This window comes from Ichthyophthirius multifiliis (genome assembly GCF_000220395.1).
Source record: "Ichthyophthirius multifiliis unplaced genomic scaffold scaff_1120509251243, whole genome shotgun sequence".
NCBI classification, from domain to species: domain Eukaryota; phylum Ciliophora; class Oligohymenophorea; order Hymenostomatida; genus Ichthyophthirius; species Ichthyophthirius multifiliis.
Window position 1 is genome coordinate 29,724 of NW_004086064.1, and position 24,131 is coordinate 53,854.

General features: G+C 15.2%; 4 protein-coding genes across 4 annotated transcripts, besides 39 other annotated features; 1 reads left to right on the top strand and 3 right to left on the bottom strand. All coding sequences in view use genetic code 6, as the record gives it.

The window, feature by feature from the left end:
* Positions 1-1,965: 1,965 nt before the first annotated feature.
* Positions 1,966-2,009: a microsatellite.
* A 137-nt stretch (positions 2,010-2,146) lies between these two features.
* On the top strand, positions 2,147-3,232 carry IMG5_166930 (hypothetical protein; the record flags this gene model as incomplete). The annotated part of the gene is made up of 8 exons (XM_004030087.1): positions 2,147-2,237; positions 2,288-2,322; positions 2,382-2,513; positions 2,632-2,683; positions 2,732-2,859; positions 2,919-2,986; positions 3,032-3,136; positions 3,196-3,232. 8 exons carry the CDS (start codon positions 2,147-2,149, stop codon positions 3,230-3,232), a joined length of 648 nt encoding a protein of 215 aa, XP_004030135.1.
* Positions 3,233-3,291: 59 nt separating this feature from the next.
* Positions 3,292-3,330: a microsatellite.
* Positions 3,331-4,445: 1,115 nt separating this feature from the next.
* Positions 4,446-4,493: a microsatellite.
* Positions 4,446-4,497: a microsatellite.
* Positions 4,498-5,942: 1,445 nt separating this feature from the next.
* Positions 5,943-5,984: a microsatellite.
* A 710-nt stretch (positions 5,985-6,694) lies between these two features.
* Positions 6,695-6,746: a microsatellite.
* Positions 6,747-6,885: 139 nt separating this feature from the next.
* Positions 6,886-6,923: a microsatellite.
* Positions 6,886-6,960: a microsatellite.
* Positions 6,887-6,978: a microsatellite.
* An 81-nt stretch (positions 6,979-7,059) lies between these two features.
* Positions 7,060-7,115: a microsatellite.
* Positions 7,116-7,152: 37 nt separating this feature from the next.
* Positions 7,153-7,222: a microsatellite.
* Positions 7,161-7,222: a microsatellite.
* A 2,143-nt stretch (positions 7,223-9,365) lies between these two features.
* Positions 9,366-9,412: a microsatellite.
* Positions 9,413-10,204: 792 nt separating this feature from the next.
* IMG5_166940 (hypothetical protein) lies at positions 10,205-11,498 on the bottom strand (the record flags this gene model as incomplete). The annotated part of the gene is made up of 3 exons (XM_004030088.1): positions 10,205-10,630; positions 10,681-11,054; positions 11,126-11,498. The coding sequence occupies 3 exons, from the start codon at positions 11,496-11,498 to the stop codon at positions 10,205-10,207; spliced, it is 1,173 nt and encodes a 390-aa protein (XP_004030136.1).
* Positions 11,499-11,812: 314 nt separating this feature from the next.
* On the bottom strand, positions 11,813-12,638 carry IMG5_166950 (hypothetical protein; the record flags this gene model as incomplete). Its single annotated transcript, XM_004030089.1, has 3 exons — positions 11,813-12,342; positions 12,401-12,548; positions 12,602-12,638. 3 exons carry the CDS (start codon positions 12,636-12,638, stop codon positions 12,000-12,002), a joined length of 528 nt encoding a protein of 175 aa, XP_004030137.1. The 3' UTR covers positions 11,813-11,999.
* A 161-nt stretch (positions 12,639-12,799) lies between these two features.
* Positions 12,800-12,892: a microsatellite.
* Positions 12,802-12,892: a microsatellite.
* Positions 12,810-12,892: a microsatellite.
* A 268-nt stretch (positions 12,893-13,160) lies between these two features.
* Positions 13,161-13,208: a microsatellite.
* Positions 13,209-13,277: 69 nt separating this feature from the next.
* Positions 13,278-13,320: a microsatellite.
* Positions 13,282-13,325: a microsatellite.
* Positions 13,318-14,802, bottom strand: IMG5_166960 (hypothetical protein; the record flags this gene model as incomplete). Its single annotated transcript, XM_004030090.1, has 4 exons — positions 13,318-13,589; positions 13,632-14,010; positions 14,318-14,567; positions 14,667-14,802. 4 exons carry the CDS (start codon positions 14,800-14,802, stop codon positions 13,368-13,370), a joined length of 987 nt encoding a protein of 328 aa, XP_004030138.1. The 3' UTR covers positions 13,318-13,367.
* Positions 14,250-14,316: a microsatellite.
* Positions 14,252-14,307: a microsatellite.
* Positions 14,803-14,970: 168 nt separating the features above from the next.
* Positions 14,971-15,011: a microsatellite.
* A 67-nt stretch (positions 15,012-15,078) lies between these two features.
* Positions 15,079-15,120: a microsatellite.
* Positions 15,121-15,783: 663 nt separating this feature from the next.
* Positions 15,784-15,827: a microsatellite.
* Positions 15,784-15,834: a microsatellite.
* Positions 15,835-18,570: 2,736 nt separating this feature from the next.
* Positions 18,571-18,619: a microsatellite.
* Positions 18,620-19,624: 1,005 nt separating this feature from the next.
* Positions 19,625-19,662: a microsatellite.
* A 584-nt stretch (positions 19,663-20,246) lies between these two features.
* Positions 20,247-20,303: a microsatellite.
* Positions 20,304-20,375: 72 nt separating this feature from the next.
* Positions 20,376-20,446: a microsatellite.
* Positions 20,376-20,450: a microsatellite.
* Positions 20,378-20,467: a microsatellite.
* Positions 20,380-20,446: a microsatellite.
* Positions 20,380-20,447: a microsatellite.
* Positions 20,411-20,472: a microsatellite.
* Positions 20,427-20,476: a microsatellite.
* Positions 20,477-21,636: 1,160 nt separating this feature from the next.
* Positions 21,637-21,682: a microsatellite.
* Positions 21,683-21,904: 222 nt separating this feature from the next.
* Positions 21,905-21,953: a microsatellite.
* Positions 21,921-21,981: a microsatellite.
* A 1,591-nt stretch (positions 21,982-23,572) lies between these two features.
* Positions 23,573-23,607: a microsatellite.
* Positions 23,608-24,131: the final 524 nt, after the last annotated feature.

A 24,131-nucleotide genomic window follows, 5' to 3' on the forward strand; every position in this document is an offset into this window, starting at 1 on the left:
TAAGCCAACTAAACAAAGCAATATTTTATCTGTATACATTTAAGTAGCGAAAAATCTAATATATCTTCCAGCCCTATTTAGTTCATTTTAAGTTTATTTAAAATCTTCAGTCATATTATCTAGTTTTTCAATTTAAGCATTTAATTATTCATTAATCTAATCAGCTAACTCATTTTATTAAATAACCATTTTTTCAATATCGTTTAAAATATCTAATCCGTCATTTTACATTTTATTAGCTTTTTATATAATTTCTTATCCTTTCATATTTTATAGATCTTCTTCTTCTTATTTTGCTTTTTCTTTAAATAGTTATTCACGTTCAGTGCCTTCATTTTTTATTTATTCGAATTAGCTTTTTAATTATTTATATTTATCTTTTAGTTGTTTTAATTTTTCTTAATATTTTTTTGACTCTCCTTTTTCTAAACCATCCAATTCCATTTTGTAATTGCTTATTTCGGAATTTATTTATTTTAATATTGTATTATTTTTTGCTAATGCTTTTTATCTTGATAATGGATCTTTTTCTTTTATATTCATTATAGTTTTTTCAAAACCTAAAAGCATTTCATTTATATTTTCATATTATTCCATATATATTAATTTATTTATTTTATTTAATTTATTTTAAATAAAATATTTTTTGAAGAAAATTGTATTTTACTATTTATTATAAATTAATTGATTTAAAAATTAATAAAATAAATTCATTTTAATATATTTTTAGAATAAGTAAATATATATAAAAAGTAAATAAATGAAAAATCAAAAAGCTTAAGATTTAAAAGAAAAAGGCAACTAATGTTATAACGACGGTGAATATTAAATTGCAGTAAATATGTATTCATAAGCAATAGTAAAAAAAAATATCATATATATTTACTATATTTAAATATTTTTTTACATTTAAACTTTTAAAAAAATTATTTAAAATTTTAATTTGCTTAAAATATAAAAAGGAAATTGATTAAAGTAATAGTATTTTATATTCTAATAGAGCAAGAGCTTATAAATCATTAAATTAAATATAATTAGTAAAAAAAAAAAAAATTAAATTGAATTTTAATATTTTAAGGCTTTATAAGATGCAGAAAAATCAGTACAAATAAACAATTATAATATAAAAGGTCATTTAATTATTGGTTAACTATTAGCTCTATAAGGGAAACAATAACAAAATATAGAAATACTACAATAAGCAATACAAAAAATGACAAAAGGTATTTTAAAGAAATAAATAGAATATTTATAAGTATATATAAATTAAAATAAAATAAGCTTTAACTTTATGCGCTGGATAAAAGAAGCAATAATATGAAAAAGATTTAACTAAATATATATATAGAGCTAAAAAATTAATTTGGTTTATTAATAATGAATAAGTGACTAAATCTTTAAATTAAACATCATAAATAATAATTGTATATTTTAATATCATTTTTTAATATATCTAATACATAGAATGGATTAATGAAAAACTAATAATAGAATTAAAGTTATAATAATTAATTAAATTTAGAGTTTTAAAATATTTTGAATAAAAAATATTAAAATAGATTTTAGATACATGATTATTTGATGTGTTCTTTATGTGGAGTAATCTTTATTTATTTATTTAAATTCACTAATTTTAATTAAAAAAAGAATATGTTTGAAGATCCAGTTATTAATGATAATGGAAATACTTATGACAGATAATGCTTAATATAATATATGAATAAAAATGGTAACATTGATCCTAATACGAAAAAACATAATAATTCCTATCAGATTAATCAAAATTTAAGCATCAAATAATTAATTTATTAATTTATTGATTAGTAAATATATATAATATATTAAAATTAAAAAAAAAATATTATATAAAAGGAATCCTTGGGCTTATGAATTTACTTTAAACTAAAATTCTATAATGAATATTGAATTTTGAAATAAAATAATTATTTTTATTATTTTTAATTGTAATTATTTTATTATAAAAATAATTAATTTATTTATTAAAATAAAAATTACGTGTAAATTTTTAATAATTCAAGATATATATTTATTTTAATTAATGTATAAAAAAAAAAACTATTATTTCCGTATCCATAAAAAATATAATAATTAATTAAAAAAAATAAAAATAAAAAATATTTAAAAAATGAACTTTTTTAGATTAATAGCCGATTTACTACATTTAGCTTCATTCTTAATCCTTATTTTTAAAATACGTAGTACCAAAAATGTATTAGGTAGATATTATAAATATTAAATAATTTATAAAAATTAAAATAAAATAAAGGTATTTCTTACAAATCTCAAGAAATTTATTTGGCTGTAAAATTTTTAAAATAAAAAAAATCTTATTTATTCATTATCCAAAAAATAATTAATAGGTATTTATATTAAGATATTGGGATTTATTCCTTTATTTTGTTTCTTATTATAATGTTATAATGAAAATACTTTACATTTCATTAACAGCTTATTTAATTTACTTAATCAGAGTTAAAAAGCCATACTGTTTAGTAATAAATATATTATTTTATAAATAATATATATTATATTTTCAAAAACGTATTATAAATTTTTTTTTATTTTATTTTTTAAAAAATAATTATATCAAAATAAATAAAAATAAAAAAGAGTTTTGATCATGTTAATGATGATTTTCCTCATTTAAAGTTTATATATCCTGGTATATTAATTTAATAATAAACATAAAAATAAATATATAACTAAATAGGAGCGGCTTTATTAACTTTATTTATTCACACAGAATTTTCATTATTTGAATTAAGTTGGTCATATTCGATTTGGCTAGAATCATTGGCTATTATTCCTTAATTATATATGATATAAAGAAGCAAAGAGGTGTTTTATTTTAAATCATATTAAATAGAAAAAATTAATTTATTTTTTAAAAATTAAAGTGTGAAAATATAACTGGCCATTATATGGCGGCTTTAGGATTTTACAGATTTTTCTATATTATTAATTGGTAAAAATAAAATAAAAATATTTATAATAAAATTAATTAATAAAGGATATATAGATATATGACTGCCGGAAGCTTTTCTTGGGTTTCATGTTTAGGAGGAATTTTATAAACAGCACTTTATTCTGATTTTCTATATATTTACATAAAGAGGTAATATAACTATAATTTTATATCAAAAAAATATTATATTTTTTTGTAAAAAAAAACAGCAACAAATCATAAAAAACTTTCTCTTTACCTGTATGAAAAATTATAAAAAGAAAATATAATCAGATATTTAATTAAAAGAAAAAATATTAATAAAAAATAAAAATATATATATTTTAATATATATATATATATTTATTTTAAATATTAAAACTTTTTTTTTTTTTTTTGAAATTTGTATTAGATAAAATAAAATAATCTCAAAAAAAAAAAATATATATATTTTCTTATAAAAATTTAAATTTTTATTTATTTTTAAAATAATATACTCACTTTTTATAAATAAAAATAATGAAAAGATAATCTGCAAAATCATTAAAAAAAATAATAGCTTGTTAAAAAGGAAATCCAGATAAAAGCTAAAATAGTAAAAGCAATTAATATTAATCTGAAAACAATATAATAGTGAAAAATAAGATTGAAAAGAAAAAGCAAGAAAATAAAAGAAACGAAATCGAATTACTAGGTAATCTTCCCTAAGCCTAGTTAAAGTCAAAAAATACTAAAATTAATAATAATTAATAAAATATAATCAAAGATGAGAATTATTTTCATAAAAATAACAATAATAATGAAATAAAAGCTTAAAATAACAATCCAACATATAAAGAGTTTAAGAATTCATTACACTCATATTCAAATTCAATTTTTAAAAACTAACAAACATTGAATAATATACAAACAAATAGTTAAATTTAGTAATATATATAATAACAACAATAATAAATATTATCATTATAATCTCCAAACTAAAAGAAATAATAAAGTTTATTAAACAAGGAAAAAGTAGATATTTGCAATATATAATATATGTAAAATCAGATTCATAAAATACTAAAAAGCGAAATATAAAATGAAAATTAGGAAAAAAAAAAGTTCAATAAAAATAACTTAATTATTGATACTAATAAAATTTAAGCTGATTATAAATTTCCTTAAAATCAAGCCCAAACAACCACTTAAACAGGACAAGCGAATTTTATTAATTCTTAAATCTAAAAAAACTATCATACATGTAAATAATAATAATAAAATTTTATGAAAAATCAAGTTTAAAACATTAACTCATCTTTTATAAAATAAATATCCCCTTAATATTAGGATTAAATTAATAATTAAGATTTACAATGTAATAATTAAAATATACTATAAAAAGAATTATTCTTTTTGTCTCCTAAAAATCCAAAATCTTAACCTGTAAGTACTAAAAATGCTTGGAAAGTTTAAGAAAATAATAATTAAGAAAAAAAGGAAAAATAAGAAAATGAATATAAAAAAATAGAATAATAATAAATAAAAAGAAACAAAGGATGCTAATAATAGTAACATTAAAAAAAATTTTCAAGAGATAAAAATGAAATAAAATCGAATTCTAATTTAAAATAAAGTTCAACAAGAGATACTTCTATTTAAAAATTATAATAAGCAGACTTAATAAAAACTTTCTATAGGACTTAGAAAATACTTAACACATACAAAAAATAAAAAAGTTTTTGGCTTGCAGAAAAAAATAATCTTTTTGAAGAAATTAATTTTTTAAGAGGTTAAATTAAAGAATATGAAGGAAATAAAAGATAATGATAAGAATTATTTTATCTATAAAACATTTATTTTATATATTATTTATGAAAATATAAAAATATTTTTGAAACATTAAAATAAAATACAAAAGTATTGAAATATTATATTGATTATTTTCTAATAAATATTAATAAATAGTAAATTAGTTTTTATTTTTTCTTTATTTTTTTATTTATTTAAAATTAATTTAATCAAATAAAATCTATTTTTGTAAGTTCCTAATTTTATAAAAATAAAATAAATGCTATTAAATTATATAAATATATATATAAAATAAAAATCACAAAAATAATAAAATATAAATGCAAGAATAACAATAAAAAGAACAAAATGAAACAAACGAAGAGGATTAAAATATAAGCAAAGAAACTTTAATATCAATATTAAAAGATAAATCAAAAGAGTTAAAGACATTAAATACAAAATTACAAAAGTTAGAGGCAAAATATGTGAAGAATTTTAAAGAATATAAACTTATGAAGAAAGATCATGATTGCTTAACAAAATTTATTCGCTAAAATATATTTAATGAGAATGATATTAATTTTGAAGCAATAACATTAGGATCATTTGAATACGATTAATTACATGAATTATGGATAAAAAAGGAAGAACAAAGAAACTTGTCTTTAACAAGTATTTTACAAGAAGTAAATAAAGAAAAATAAGAAATGTAATAAAAATATGAAAAATTAATGTAATAATAAAAAAATAATAATAATAATGGAGTAGTTTAATAAAGTTTACCAGAAAAGGAAAAAAAAATATATGAAGATATTATCAATGAATTAAGGGAAAATAATTAAAAATTAGCTGAAGAAATTTTAGATACAAATAACTTTTTGTAAACTAAAAATGAAGAAATTTCACAACTTAAAAAAATAGAAGAATAATTCTAATAATATAAAGCAGAATTATTATTAAGAGAATTATAAAATAATAGTTAAAAATCGTAACTTAAAACAAATTTAGATTAAAAAATTGCAAATTCTTAATAATTAAATGTATAATTAAAAATAAAAAATGAACTTGAAAAAGCAATAGAAAAAACCAAATCTTTAGAAAGTGAAATCGAAGATCTTAAACTTTAAAATAAATAACAATAAAGGTAAATAATTGATTGTGTTTCAATAGCAATTTAAACTGATTAAGAAATTATTAAAGTAAAAAATAAAATATTGTTTAAATATATAATTTTTTTAAATAATAAAATAGTATAATTAAAATATTAAAAAAAATTAAGATGATGATAAACCAAAAGTAGAAAACTAAATTTAAGAAACTAATTAATAAGAGGTTAGAAATAATAATAACTAGTTTCAAATTGAAAAAATATAAACAATCAATTCTTAATATCTAAAAAATGTTATACTAAAATACTTTATTTATTAAGAAGGAAAATATTATAATGAAGCTACTCTACTTATGTCTGCTATAATGACTATTTTGTAAATGACTAAAGAAGATAGAGAAAAAATAAATGAAGCAAGATAAAAAGCTACTGTTTGGAATAGTACAAAAAATTTTTTTACTAATACATTTTTTGGCAATTCAGATTAAAATAATATTAAAAAATGAAAAAAATTCTTAAAAAAATATACTATAAAAAATAATTAATTGGAGATACAACCCATAAATTTATGCATCAAAAAATATTTTTATTAAAACATAAAAAAATTATAAAACTTATTTTTTTATGTATTTTTTAGTATAAAAAACATAAAAAAAAATAAAAAAAGTTAAATATTTGCGATTTTATTTAATACTAAGTTACAATATATTATATTATAATATTATTTTATATATTTCTTTTGAAAATTAAAATTATTCGCATATTTTATTTATTATTTCCAATATATATGTAAATATGTAAAAATTTAATTTGATGTCATAAAATATTTTTTAAAATAAATAGAAAATATAAATTATTATTATGAATTAATAATTATTATAAAATAAATAATTATATATGTAAATTGTACTTAAAAATACAATTATTTTAACTAAATTGAAAATATTTAAAAGTAAAATTTTTAAAATATTATGATATTTTTTATTATTAAAATTTTATATAAAAAGTGTCTTATTAAATATTTTTTTATTAATAGATTTAAATAAAATAAAATAATAAATAAAAAAATAAAAAATACTAATATATATTAAATATAAAAAAATTATAAATAAAAGATATAAAGAAAATAATATAAAATATAAATTTTTTCAATTTAATTAAAGCAATAAAAAAAATATTAATTAAAATAATATATATAAAAAAAAATTTGATTATTATATAATTATATATTAAAAATAATTATATTTTTATTAAAAAGTAATATATAATAAATAAGATGAAAAATAAAGAAGAAATTTTTTAAAAAATTTTAATTTTATTTTATATATTATATTTATATTTATATTTATATTTTATTTATATTTTATTTAATATTTCATCATACTATATTATTTATAAATATATATAAAATAAATTTAGATATGTTTTATTTTATATTTTAGTCTAATAAATTATCTATAAATATTATAACTATTATTATCTAATTTTTTTTTTATAAATATTTATCTCATTATGATTCAATAATCATTTTTAATTCTTTATTCTTCTTATCATAATTTATATTAATTATTTATATCTTATAAAATTATAAATAAAAATACTTTTTAAATAATGAATTTTAAATATAAAATAAATATTTTTTATTTTTTCTCTTTCTAAAACATACGAATTATTTTCTATTAGCATATTAGAATTCTTGAAACTATTTAATGTATTTTTTTATTTAAACGTAATTTTTGTTTTATTTATGATTTTATATAAACAGGATTTTTTTATTATATAAAAAAACATTTTATGAATATAATTTATAATTAATTTAATATTAATACAAAAAAAGCTTATAAAACAAAAATTCTTTATTACAAGAATATTTTAATATAATTTAAAATTTTCTTGCCCATATTTATTTATATATATTATAATATTCATTAAATCAAGAACATTTAAATTATTAATAATTTTATAATATTTATATAACTAATAAATTACTTTAAAGTTTCCTAAAATAGCTTATTTTAATTTTATAAATAAGCAACATATTAATTAATTTTAATATAGAATATACTAAGAACGTAATTAAATAATGTAACTTTTTTGGTTTTTAATAAATATTTATTTTAGTACATTTTAGTTATGCTTGTTGCTTTATAATACAAAATAAATAATTAATTATAAGAGTTCTTTATGTTTTTGAATTTAATTCAAATATAAAAGATAATCAGTTTTAGTTAGAGATTTATATAGAAAATTAAAATATTTTATAAACATATAGGCAATATTTATTATAAATACATATAAGCATAAATTAAAAGCTATATTTTTATTTTTTAATGTGCTAATTTGGAAATAATAATAAAAAGAAATTATTCAAGAAATAGATAATTTTATTTTATTTAACTAAAACAATAAATTATATTTATTCGTTGCTTAATCCTTAGAACCATAATCTTAGCTGAAAGAAAAATAGGTCAATAATTTTATAATATATGGCTAAAAGAACATATAGCAAGTTTGCTAAAACAATAACACAAGAAAAATTACAATATACTAAAAAGAAGACAGACTGTAAAAAAATAATCCTGGTTTTAAAAAATAACGAAATACAGATTTGGCTACTTAAAGAAGATAAATAGAGAAAAATATAATAGCTTATATATATAAATTATTATATGATAATTTAGATATAATGGACTGCAGATTCTGAGAATATTTATACCAATTTTAATAATAGGCATAAAGTAAGTTTTTGAATGAAAATAAAAATTCCGAAAAAAATATTCTATTAAAATAAATATAATTATACAGGATTTTTCACTAATTCATAATAATTTTCTTCATATTAAAGCTTTAGTATTTTTGCTATTTATTTTAATTTTTTATAGTTATCCGAAATTTTTATATTTTTTAAATGCGTTTTGAAAGTATTTCCTAAATAAAAATAAGGAGGATTAGTTATTATTTAGAGAAACTGTAAATTGTTTTTTTTTTCTTCTTTTCAAAAATAATTATTTTTTTAAGAATAGAAAAACTACTACACTTGCTATTAATGATGGTGCAAATAATGTAAATATGATAACTGCAAAATATTTAGAAATAGGATTTAAATAATGGAAGGACAATAAGGTGCTAGAATATAGAAAGACTTTTATTTTATTATAGAAGTAAATTTTATAACAACAAATTCTTAATTAGTTTACTGTATTTTTTTTAGAATATAATATTAGTCTACATAAATTTTAATAATGTATGTATTTAAATATATAATTAAAAATATATGTATTAATTAATTTAGTTGACAAACATTATAATATTCATTTATTATTAATATATTATTTACTTATATTGCTATTTTTATTTTAATAATTTAGGATTTAGTATACAAAGATACAGTACAGTTATGGAAAATAATCAAATAAAAAATTATTATTAATAAGAAATAATTAAAAGTAAAATTTTTTAATAAACATTTTATTTTTTTAAAAAAACTTAATTATTCAATAAAAAAAAGGGAAAAAATGTAAAATAAAAACAAATAAATAAATAAAAAAGAATATAAAAAAATAAAATAGACATACATATCTACCCAAAATTTTTTTGGATTTAGTTTACATCTGCAACTATTTAAGGGAATTAATAGTATTGATATCCGTTTTTTCTATTGAAAGCAGTTATGTTACAGAAAAATACGGGAATTAATAGTTTTTTTGGGCAACAGTGACTATTTTTTTGGTTTAACTTTGATTTATAGCAGTTTCTAATTTAAAAATAATAATTGCTTCAAATGAAAATACTATGAGTTCTTTAATTTTTCATATTTTTAATTTATTTGATAACATGAAGAAAATCACAAAATATACATAAATAAGTGAACTATATAATATTTAATAATGGTATTAATTTATATTTTTGATTAATTTAAAAATATTATTTAAAACAATCAACTTTCATTTTATAAATATTATTATAATATCATAACATTCTCTTTTTTGACAGGAAAATATATTATATTTTAGTTTTTTTAATAAATTAATATTTTTAATTAAATAAAAAGTATTACCATATGATATTGAAATAAATTAATAACAAAATATAATTAAAATACTCCACAAACAATTCTTACCTATAAATAGATTAACAATAAAACTCTTAGAATAAAAGGATTTTAAACTTTATATATAAAAAATAATATTAATGCGTAATCGATTAATTTTTAAAATTTAAATTATAAAAAAATATATTTTTATATGTTTTAAATCCAACATTGAATCATTATGATAATGATGCATTAATAAAAAAATAAAACAAAAAATATAAGCCTATTAATAAAATTCAATTTTTATATAAAATAATTATTTGAATCAAAAATCTTCATCATCAGATCCTTCATCTTCTTACATTTATTCATTAGAATCTTCCAAATCGACATCTTCATCATCTTCTTCGCCTTCATGAGAATTTTCCTCTTCTTTAACAGTATGCTAGATAGTTCCTTTAAATTTCATTTAATTGATTTACTTAGATTAAGGATTAGGTGAAACTTCTCTTGAACTATTTTTATCTCCTTTATTATCTAAAGAACCTTCAGCAAATTCCTCGTCTCCTTTCATTCTTTTTTTTTCTTCTTCAATTAACTTTTCTCTTATTTTTTTTCTCTTTTCTTAGCTGTGTTTAAAGTTCTTTAATTCTATTTAATTATATACATCCAATTGATGTTCCAAATAATCTAAATTTCTAAACTTCTCAATATATATTTAATAAAGTTTTTCTAATTCAACTTCTAATCTCTATTTTATTTTAAAAAAATTATTATAATGTATTTATTTATTTATTTTACAGTATATTCTTCCATATAAGCAGGTTTCATTCTTTATAAAATTTATAATTATTTCGAAGATTTATCTAATTCAAAAGTTACTTTTTTTATTTTTTCTTCTAATGTTTTTTACTCTTTTTACAAATTATTTACATAATTTTACATATCAACAATTCCTGAATCTTATTATTCAATAAGTTATCTTACACATTTTTCTATATGAGCCTATTCATTATTAGATTCTAAATTTCTAGAAATAGAATCCAAAAATCCAAGTGCTTTATCTCTATGTGATCTAAGAGTTTCTTCTTTATTTAATAAATCAAATAATTTCTAAGCAGTATCAGTAATATCATTAGCAACTTATTTATGTAATTTAACATTAGAAAGTTTACCTTTAATTTAATTTAATTTTTTTTTAAAAAAGTTGAAATTTATATATTTTTATTCAAAAAATAAAACATACTTGGTAATGTAAATGCTTATACTTCTTCATCTTCAGCAGGTGAAGAATTGTATGCTTTATATAAAACAGAAGCAACTTTAAGTATTTCTTAAACAGCATAACCATCGGCTTAATAAAGCTTTCTAGTATTTAATTTAATGCGAGTTTTTGTCGCAAAAAGCATCGCAATTTACTTTATAAATTCAACTCTTTATCTTTCTTCTTAAATATCTTCGGGAATATCAGCTTAAGGATCAAATCTTGTAGCTAACCAATATAATATGTCTGCTATTAATTCGAAATTTGGCTTACGGAAATTCTCCATGGAAATCAGACGCGAATATCCAAGACCTCTCATTATTTCACAAAAATTACGTAATTCTCTGTATGACATTTATTTTTTATATATATTTTTTTTAAATAAATAATTCTTTGTTTATTTTTATTTATTTTTTTTTTTAAAAAAAATTAAAATATAAATGAAATGCAATTTTTTGTTTATTATTTAATGAAACATATATATAATTATTTAGATATTAATTAAAAATCTTGAAAAAAAAACAAATTAAATTATTTTTTTAATCAAAATAATTATTTGAATTTATTTATTTTTAAAAATCAAAATTTAAAGACGTATATAATTTAAAATAATAATATGTAAAAAATTAATAAAAAATAATAAGCTATATGCTTTACTCAAATAAAAAAAATCATGTTAATATACATCATAAATATTTAAATCCACCTAAAAACTTCCTATTATTTTAAAAAAATATTTCACTTTAAAATCTAACAAGAAGCTGAATCTACAAACTACTATAAAGAATAAAAATCTTAATTAAAATTAATACTAACTTAAGACTAATCAACTTATTAAACTTACCATTCTTTAATATCAAAATAAATAATTTTATTTTATTTATTTTCTTGATTTTCCATTTTCATCCAAGTTTATAAAACAAAATTATACTACCAATTTCTACTATATCTAAAAAAAAATTAAAATAAAATATAATTTTTATTTAAAAAAAAACAATTCAGAAACAGCTTATAATTATTAATATTCTTCCGGCACATTATAAAATATATAAAGTAACGTTTCATCAGGAAATTTCTTAAATAACTGTTCGTTTGATGATTAAGCTGGTTTTGTATAGCATGTGGGAATTTCATAATTCATTGAATCTACTTTTATAGTAGGATTCTCAGCAAAAGGAGAACCGAAAGTAGGATGAATTCTATTTTTAGTATAATAAATTAAATTTTTTTTCCTTAATTTTTTATTTTTTCTATTACTATTAATCTTAACTTAAATTGCTTATTCCTATATTAGGAATATCAATACCAAAGACAAATATTTGCATTTCTGGAGGTACTTGTATTAACTCTTCTATTTTATTTTTTAAACTAAATTTCTTTTTCAAAGAATCATTTATCTCAATAGCTTTAATTTTATAAATTAATTTTTTTTTATTAATAGTTTTCTATTTTATTTACCTTATTTTTACATCATCTAAGAATTTACTTACCCCATTTAATTAATTAATGGTTAAGACTATATGTTAGGTTATAATAATTGCTATGGAATACTAACATTTCCAAATTATTGCTAATTTATATAATTTGGAATAAAATTATTATTTATACTCATTAATAATTTTTTATGAAAAAATAAAAATATTATGAAAAATAATTAATTATATATAAAATATATAAAAAATTTTATATAAAAATATCTAAAAAATATTTTTAAAATATTTAAAAAAAATTAAAATAAAAATTAAAAAACCTTAAATTCAATAATTAAACAGATAAAATTTTAAATAATCTATTAAAATAAGTAATAAATATTTGTTAATGAACTTTTGAAAATAAAATTATATTTTTTGTATAAAAAAAATTTAAAAATAAAGGAGAATAAAAATAATAAAATAATATTTTATTTTATAATAAAGATAAAAATAATAAAAAAAAAATTATATAAATATATAATTAAAAGATGATAAATTTTTAAAATGATTGTTAAAAAGAAATTCTTAAAAATATTTATAAAAAAATATATATATTAATATATATATTATATTATATTATATTATATTATATTTAAGAAATCATTATTAAATATTTTATTTAATTTTAATATATTCTTTTAATTAAAAGAATGTTAATTATATTATTTTTAATTATTTTTTATTTAAAATTTTTTTTTTATTTTATTTAATTAATAGAATATTTTGTTTATTTATAATATTAAATCAATATATCATTCTTTTTTTAATCTTTCACAATACCCTAAACAATAATAATATATTAAATTTGCTAAAAGCAAACCAGTTCTATAATCTTCTATATTTGGATTATAATCTGTAATATCTATACTTTTGATTCTTTCATCGATTCCTGCTTAAAACATAATTTCAATAATTTCTTCACTTGTTAAACCTCCAATAACACTTGGCCTTGAAACTCCTGGACAACAAGCACTCTTTTTTAAATAATATATAAAGATTTATATTTATATTAAAACGTTAATAGCCTCTAATGATAATGATAAATGAATATTGCTTTGTGTTATATGGTTTTTCAATAAAAACAAGAAATACTGACAAGCTTAAGTTGATGGTTATCTGAGATTTTAAGAAGGATTAATTTAATATTATCTTATTAAATTAAGATAATGTAGTTATATTAAGCTTTAATTTTCTTAAATGAATTTCAATTGCGTTATATTTAATGTTTAGCTTTAAGCACCAAAGTATTGCACTTTAAAATTATTACTATCGAGCTTTTATTAGTTTTCTATAAAAAACTTTCTCATACCGCTATTTATACTAAGCTTATCTCCATCGAAAAGTAAATCTACATCAATATTTTAAGAAATACTTATTATAGCGTGACTTCCTTACCTTTTTATATTTAATTTAATTCGTTTGAAAATATAAATCGAGATATGTAAATAAAGAAAAAAGAATATTAAATTAGTTTATAAATAACAAAATAAAAATCTATTTAAAATATATATTAATAAAAAAAAATAAGAATTTTAAATATAATTTATTTATATTTAAACGTCTATTTTTAAATATAAAAATTTAAATCACTCTTATATATTATATTATTATAATATTTAATATAAACCAACTTACATTATATTTATATATTTATATTAGTATATTATTTTATTTATATATTTATAATTTTATTTCATTTTACAAGCCATAAAATTAATTAATTATTCCAAATGAACATTCTTTAGATCCACCGATTAAAAAGGGAATGTTTCCTTTCTTAAATACACTTGAAATTTTTAACTGCAATTTATTTATTAAATCTTCTGATGTCTAATCTTTATTACCTTATATATATATATTTCCATAATCGCTAATTTTAAGATTTGATATATCAATTTAATACTCATAATTTACTATTGATCCTACTTTATTTAAAAACCTTCTTAGGCAATCTATAATAATTAAAATAAAAACATGATGTTAATTTTAAAAATATAATTTAGAATATATTTTATATTCTTTTATTTATTTATTTTCAAAAAAAAAAAAACCAGGCCCATCTTCTTATCCTTATTGAATTTTTTCTCTCTTTGCCCCAATATCATAAGGATAACCAATTAATGAAATTTTACCATCAAGACCTTCATGAATAATATCTATTAATTTATTAGTTGGTTTGTTAGACATTTTATTTATAAAAATATTGTATAATATATATTTTTTTTTTTTTTAAGATAAAAATTATTTATTTTATTTTTAAAATAATTAAGAAAAATAATTACTTTATGCTTATTATATATAAAAATTGTTTATTTTTTATAAATTTTATTATTTTTATTTATTTTCCAATTCAAAAATTAGTTATTATTTTTTTTAATTATTTATTATTTTATTTTTCAAAATAATTTTTTGTATTAAATTATTGTTTTATTTTTTAAATTTTATTCAAATGTTTATTTTATTTATTTAATGTATAATTTTAAAGTATTTAATATAAATATTTAATAAATGTTAATTAAATCTAATTCTTTTAAGTAATTTTATAAATTTATTTATAATAGAAATAACTAATTTTTAATATACAAATAAATTTAATAGTAATTATAAACAAAAATAATTATTTAGATTAACTGTTTGAATTTATATTTTAAAATGATTTTTTAATTTATTATTATATAATATTATAATCATAATAAATCTATATAAAAAATATTTAATTTAGATATTTTTTGTTTTTATTATTATATTATTAAAATAAAATAGATAATTAGTTTATAAATCATAAAAATTTATTTTTATTCATACTTTTATTATATTTAATTAAATATTTATTTTATATTATATTTAAAAAATTAATTTTGGTAAACATAATATGTAACAATGCGTTTATATCTCCATACAAATTATTTTGTATAAGACGATATTCAAAGTATTTTATTTTTGCAATTTTAAAATTCAACTTTATCTTTGTATGAAAAGGTTGAATATTTTATATTTAAATTGCATTTTATTTAATTTTAATAGTACATTTTTAATAAAAGTAATAAAAATTCATATATAATTTATATTAATATTTCTTTAATAATTAAATAAATATAATTATTAATTTTATGGGTTTTAATTATATTATTTATGTATAATTTTTATTAGAAAAAATGATTCAAATAAATTTTTAAAAAATAATAATATTTATTTTAAAAAAATATATATTTTTAAAAAGAATTTCTTATGAATATTTTTTTCACTATTAATTTACAGTTTTTATAATTTACTCAATTCCAAAAGTTTCATCGAAATCTAACTTTTTATAAAGGGCATAAAATTAATCATGATTTTATTAATAAAAATATTTAAAGAATTATATTAATAATTCCTTTAAAAAAATAAATAAATATAAATAAAAAAAATAAACTTTAGGTTCTTATTCTAAATTAAATTAAATTTATAGAAACTAGAAATCTTCCATTAAGAAAAGATAATATTCCTACATCAATTAACCATCTAACTTTTCATAAACTAATTCTAAATCAAGAGCTTTTGCTAATAAACTAAAAGAGTCAAATTATAAATTATTTTTTTCAATGATTTTTATTAAAAGTTAAAATATAAAATTTTTTATTTCTTTTTAATTTATATATAAATAATTTTAATTTAAACAAATTGTTTAGACAATTTTTTCTGAATTCTAAAAATTATATTTATTTAAATAATAAGTAAGGACAAGAACAAATCCTATATTAACTTCCAAGCAATTACAACAATTTAATTTTTCAGTTATTATATTTATTATTTCATTTTCTTTATCTAATAACTTTCATTATTATTTTTATTAAATATATATATATAAATGTTAAGTTATATAATTTTACATTTTATGATATTAACATTAAAATTAAATTAGGTAAATATATAGAAAAAGCTTCTTATGTTTGATGAATAATATCAATTAATCTATTAACCAATTATATAATTTCTTATTTATAACAAATTAAGGAATTAGGTTAATTTTAAGTAATTTGTTTCAAACATAAAGTGGTTTATTATTAAAGAATAATATCATCATTAAAGAACATTATTTTTAAAAGGATTTAAATTATATTTTGGAATAATAAATTGTCTTTTTATTTTTTATTTTTAATAAATATTCTTATTAACTCAACTGCATTCTATTTATACAAAAATATAAATTGTATATTTATAAAAATAATTAATTATAAATACACATATCTAACCTAAATCTTATTCTTTTATTTTCTTAGTAAAACTATTATTTAGTATTTAATTTGTAATAAGGATTATATTATTTATATAACTTTCAAATTTTTATAATAATAAATTAAATCCTTGTTCATTTTATATTAATATCTCTACTAAAAAACACATTTATTTTTGAAAATCTGGCAAATTTTATTATTATGAAAAAATCTAAAATAAAAATTCACTTCCCTCAAGTGTTATTTATATAGAAATATCTTAGTACTTTTGACATATAAAAGCTATGTTTTCAACAAAAATAGAACTTTTATTTAAAGAAAAACATTAAAGTAGAAGTTAAGCTATATATTTAGCATTTTGACCTATCTAATTTCCTTAAAGTTCTTTTTTTTATGCAATTTATCCAAAACAAACAATAGCAGAGAGCTTAGTAGCAATTATAAATCTGTTATCTAAAAAAATTTGAAGTAAAAATTCTATAAGAGAATTTAAATAAGGTTAAGTAGGATTTAAATAAAGACTAAAACATCGCAAAAATCTAGAAAGAATAATTTAATTTAACTATAAGAAATTTGAAGAAAAATCAAATAAAAGATTTTTAAAAAGGCAATCATTTTATAAGAATTAAGGGGAATTTTAAATCAAAAAAAGCGAGAGTTCCTTTTTCAAAAAAATATTATTCATTTATGGTAAGAAATTATTTTTGAATAAAAAAAGATCTTCTATAATAAATAAAAGATTTTATGAAATTTCTTAATTATTTTCAATCATTTTTTAGATTATTTAGACTATTTTATGTCTTATAGTATTTATTTCTTCATCTTTTTCTGGAAATTCTTCCTAATAATATTATAAAGGATCATTATAGAATAATTACTCTTTATGCTTTTATAAAAAACAGAATGAAATTAAATAATTTAAAATTGTTTTTTAGATTTCTTCGTCTTCTTCTTCCATTAAAATTTCAAGAGTATTTACACTCTCATTTATTAATAATTGAATTTAGTTAGTATATTCTATTTCAATTTCTTAATCGAGGTATTTTTATAAATTTTCTTCGTATTATTGATCATTTTCATCTTCATCTTTTTATTAAGCCAAGGCTTTCTCCTAAAAAACTTCGAATTGCTAAAACAATAATTTTAAGTTTTATCTTATTATATTTTAAGAATATATTGGAAAGTCTTTCATGAATAAATTTAAAATTTTCAAAACCAAAAATTAATTTTATATTTCAATTTTTACTAATAAACTAAAAAAATATTGCATGAAATGAACATATGTTTCATCTAAACATTCCTTTAGTAAATCATCATCTGCTCCTTCGGCAAAAGAAAATGATTTCAAACATAAATAATATAAAATAAGTCCTTTTTGTAATGATATACTGTCTTTTGTTTATTATAAAACTTATAATAATTTATCAAATAAACAGGAAGCTGTCAAATTTATACGGTAGTCCATTTTACTATATATTTAGCAAAAAAATTCTAATGTATTTTCACTTAAATTTCTTATTATTAAATTTTTTATTGGATCTTTCCATTAATTCATGCCATCTCTTATCATTATAAAGCTTATTAAATCTCCCTTTTTTTTGTTTTTTGTAATAAATTTATTCTTATAGTTGTTTATTACTAAGCTTTGTAAAACATCAGAGTTTTATACTTAATTTTCGGTTGAAAGTATTAACTCTTACCGTATTTGAGCTGCTTGGTCTATTATTTACGGATTTTAATCATAATGATAATATAATATATTTTTTAATAATGATGTTATATATTTTTTTGTTTTGTTATCAAGATTAGGATATTTTAGTAGTTTTATTGAGTTGACTATAAATTATGGGTCAGACTCTATATATGAATTTAAATACTATTAACCGTTAGCTAATATGTTTTAATCTTATATTATGTTTTAGTATATATTTAATATGTTTTCTAAAGTGATCATTTATTTTTTTATTTAGTTTATATTTTTTTTTATGATTAATTTTTTATATATATAAAGGAATTATAAAATTATATATTTAGTATTTAATTTTAGCAAATATATTTAGTTTATGGATATAGATAAATTAATATATCTTTTTTAAATATCGAACTATTTTAATTTAGTTGTATTATTTTTTTAAAAATACTTATTATACATTTTTCTCTTCTTTTTTTTGTAAAAAAAGTACAGATGAATAAATATAATAAAACAATATTTATTCTTATTAATTTATGATTATTATCTTAAACAAAATATATTATTTTATATTAATATATAATAAAGAATATAAATATTAGCATTTTAATAAATTTATATATTTTACACAAGCTTGTATTTAGTGCCTATGTTTTAGAAATTAGTTATCCTAGAAAGTATAATCTATATATATTCCGCTAAAATATTGTTTTATATTTTTAAATTTTCACAAATAGTTATTTTTATAAAAAGAAATATATATTTTTAGTTTAATATCATAAATTTCTCGATATTGAGAAATATGCTTTAAATTAATAAATTTTTTAATATTTTTTTTTTGGACTGACTCAAAATTTCATATAATATATTTTATCTGTTATATTCATTAGGATTAATTAAATAATTTTTATTTTTTAAATCATTAAATAAAAATAAATTAAAATTAAAGCATTTGTATTAATTAATTTGATTTTGTTAATATCATTAAAAATAATTTATAATTAAAATTAAATATTTAAATATTTTAATACTTTTTACTTAAAAAATATTTTGTAAGAATTATTTATTAATATTAGGGGGTTAATTATGTCGTTAAATTTTGTTTAATTAAAAATCTTGCTTTAAATTATAAATTTCTTTAAACAAGATAATTATTTTTAACCCATATTATTTGAATATATTTGCTTATAATTTTATATATTAACTTAAATAGAAAATAAGAATTTTCTAAATTTAACAAAGGTTTGATTTTTCTTATTTAGTAATATATTGGCTCAACGAATATAGATTAATATATTTTCTATGTATTAAAATATTTTATTCATTTATATTTTTAGCTCGTTTCTTTAATATTTTGATTAATTTATTTAAAATATTTTTGTTTTTGCTATTTTCATATTTCTGGTTTTATTTAAATCATATTAATATTATTCTTCCAATTATTATTTAAAATTTTATATATTCTTTAGCTTTTTCTTTTATATTTAAGAAAAAGTTTATTATTGATGTATGAATTTATTTTTTAATTTCTAATTGCAAATATTAATTTTATCGGCATTTTTATTTCAAAAGAATATTCATTTATATATTTTATAAATATTTTTGGATAAAGAAAACTATTGTTTTTTATTTTAAACTAAAAATTTATTTTTAATTACATTTCAAATGAAAAATCATTTATTTCAATAAAATTATTATTTTAATTTTCAAATTACTTATTTAAAAATATTAAAATAAAAAATAATAATATTTAAACATAAAAAAAAGATTATAATTAAATATAATTATTATTTTTTTTAAAAAACATATAGATATTTTCAAAATTTTTATAAAATTTTAAAATAATTTAATATTTCATTAATAATTTATAATATATAATTTATATTTTATAATTAATAATATATTATATATATTAATAATATATAATTAATTAAAATATATTTATAATAATTATTAAAAAAAGTTTTAATTATATATATTTTGTAAAATTAAATTATAACTTTATTATTTTTAGATAATTATCAAATAAATAATAATATATATTATATTTTTCTATAAATTTGATTAATATAATGTAATAAATTTCGCATGCTGTTAGTGAATTTATATAATTATATTATTTACTAAATTTTATAAATTTATTCAATTATATTTTTTTAAAAGTATATAAACTAACATAAAGATTCCAATTTTATTTAAAATAAATGAAGATAGCTAATTAAAAAAATAATTTTTACATAGTTTATTTTTATTAGTTAAAGCCTAAGATAAAATTGATAAGTCGTTTTTCCTAATTTAAAAAAAAAATTGCGATTAAGGCTGCTTGGATTAAAAAAGTTTGATAAAGAGTGGCAAATTTTCCTATTAAATATACTTATAATTAATTTTTTAAGATTATATTTAAGAGTTTTTATTTATATAACTTTATATATATATATTATTTCTTTTTATGTATTTAACTTTTTTTTATTAATAAGATTTTTTTATGTTATAAAATGAATTTTATTGAACAATATTTTTTAATATACTTTTTCATGAATAATTTTGAGGACTGATATTCATAATATATTTATTACATTTATATATTATAAATTTATAAATCAAACTTTTATAAAAGTAATTTAAAAGAAACTATTATTTTATATTGGTGTTTTCACTATTTTCATTATAATTTAATAAAGTTCAAATGATTTTATTAAAATTTTTATGGTTTTTTTTTTAAAAAAAATAATAGAATTCTACAAATGTATTGCAAATATTAATACTAACATTTTTATAGGTCGATCTTACTGTTTTAAATATTTCTCAGTATATTTTAATTCAAGAATTTCATAAACTTAGAATTTTTTATATATTTCAGTTTATATTTACTTAGAATTGTTAGCTTATATTTAAGTTTTTATATTTTAATATTTAATCAATTATATATCAATTTATAATTATAATAATTACTAAATATTACTATCCTCCATATTATTACAAAAATAAAAATTTATTGTAAAACTGTATATCATATTCTTCTATATGCATTATTTTTATGAATACAATATTTTTATTTTATTAAGAGAAAATAAACAATTTTGAAATGATTTTAACTTAATTCTTTTAATATTCAACAAATTTAAATTATTTTTATAAATTTAATGTATTTTCAAAATTAAATCTTAATATTTTCTTTTATTCTCAGAATATTTCATTCTAAATATATTATATTAATAAATATATAATGTATTACTTTATAGATTTTTTTTTTAAATATATTATTAATTTTATTTTGAAAATTAACAAATTTCTGACAAAATAAATTACTATTTATGGAAAACTATTATCTATAAATTTTCTTAAACAATAAAATCTTTATCTTATAAATATTTATTTTTGACATAATTTAAAAGAAAAAAAATAAAAAATTGTATAAAAGAATAATAAAAAATATATATAAATGAAATGATAATAAAATATTACTTGCTTTGAAGTAAAAATATTGGCATTAAATATATCTATATATTTACTCTATTTCTGATTTATTCTCCGAATTAGAAAATATCCTTGTCAAAAAATAACTAAAACTTATACAAATGAAAAAATATAATTTGACCGAAAATTGATAAATATCTAATAATTTAAAATATAAATACAGATTGTTTTTAAAGGCTTGTAATTCTTAAATCGAATTTGGAATAAAGCCTTTTTGAATAATATGACAAAAAATTTATTTTTATTTATTAAAATAACAATATATTATAAAGGATATTTAATATTTGAAAAAATTAATTATAAAAAATTAAAAAATTTCTAATAATTAGTTTAATTTAATTAGCAAAGATATAGGAAAAAAAAAATACAATTTATTTTTCAGCCTATTATTAAATTTATTCTGAATACTTTCAATAATTATTGGGTAAAATTTTAACAGTCCATTAGAGTTATTAAATTATACATACTTAATTTAATGTATATTTTTAATATAAATAACAAAAAGATATTTTTTAACAAAAACGATAAAAGCATTGATAACTTAAACAAAAAAAAATCATATATATATATTGGAATATTATATATTTTTTAAACAAAATTGAGTCATAAATAAATATAGACAATTTTTTAATACTATTCTTTCTTTTTTCTTCCCTCCCTCCTTTCTTTTTGTTTCATCTTATTTTTTGAAAAAAATAAAAAAACATTATGAAAATAATAAAATTACATGCTTAATTTAAATTTTATTTTTTCTTTACATAAATAATAAGCTTTTTTTGCGAAACTATTGTTTAGTTATGATAATTAAAAATAGTATTTCTTATTTTTTAAAATAATAATTTGTTTTTGGTATTTATGTTAAAAAAGTTTTTTAAAAAAGAATATATCAATACAAGTATATATAATTTAATAAATATGAACAGTCAATAAAATGAAAAACTATTAAAAATATCCTGTGTAAATTTAATGTTAGGTTATACAATAGAAAATAGATAATTATTTATCTAATAAACTGTTATTAAAAAAAAGAAATTAATATAAAAATTTTAAAAAAAGGAAAGAGAAAATAATATAAAATTGAAATTAGTATAAAAAATAATATGTTTTTAATAAGATTTTAATTTATATTCCAGCTTTAAAAAAAATAAATATAATATAATAATAAACATATATTAATATTTTTTTAAAATATAATAGATATAATTATAAGAATTAGTAATAATATAATTAAATATAAATCATATCTTTAATTAATTTTTATTAAAAATATTAAATTTTATATAATAATAAATTAAAAAGAATAATATTATCAATAATAAAAAATGAGAAAAAAATAGAAACACCACTTTTTTTTATGAAAGGGTTTTAATATAATTAAATGTAAATAAAAAAACTTATATTACAGTAATATATATCTATTATTTTTTAAAAAAAAAATTGATATAAGATAAAAAAAGATATTAGTGTTTTTTAAAAAATTTAATATAGCTAAAAAAAAAAAATTAAATATAATATAATGTTGAATATTAAATAAATGATTTCAATATAATAATTAAGTACCTATTAATTATCAATTTTTAAAAATACATTTAAGTTTAAATATAAATTTAAAATAATTTGCTTAATTATATTTTAAAAATTAAAATTACATTTAATTTACTAAAAATTAAAAATTTCATATGATTAAATAATCAAAATTAATGATAAAATATGCCAAAAATGCAAAAAATATTCAAAATAGAATAATAATTTGTTAATAGAAATGGAAAAACAACAAGATATAAAAAAAAAGTATATATCAATTACAAAAAATTTAAGAATTTGCTTAAAATGTTTAATAAAATATAATTAAGAAATGCTAACAAAATTTTTATTAATATAAGAATATAATCATATAATAAATGCATTATAAATAGTTTAAAATGTCATAATATTAATTTTATTAGCCCTTTTTAATAGCATATATTGATTTTTTATAATGGGAAAAAAATATCATATATATATATAATTCAAATTTTAATTTATTTTTGTCTAATAAATATTTTAAAGTTACCTGATTATATATTTTTTTCATAGAAATTAAAAAAAAAATTGCTAAAATCATATATTAATTTTTTTATAACAAAAATTAATAT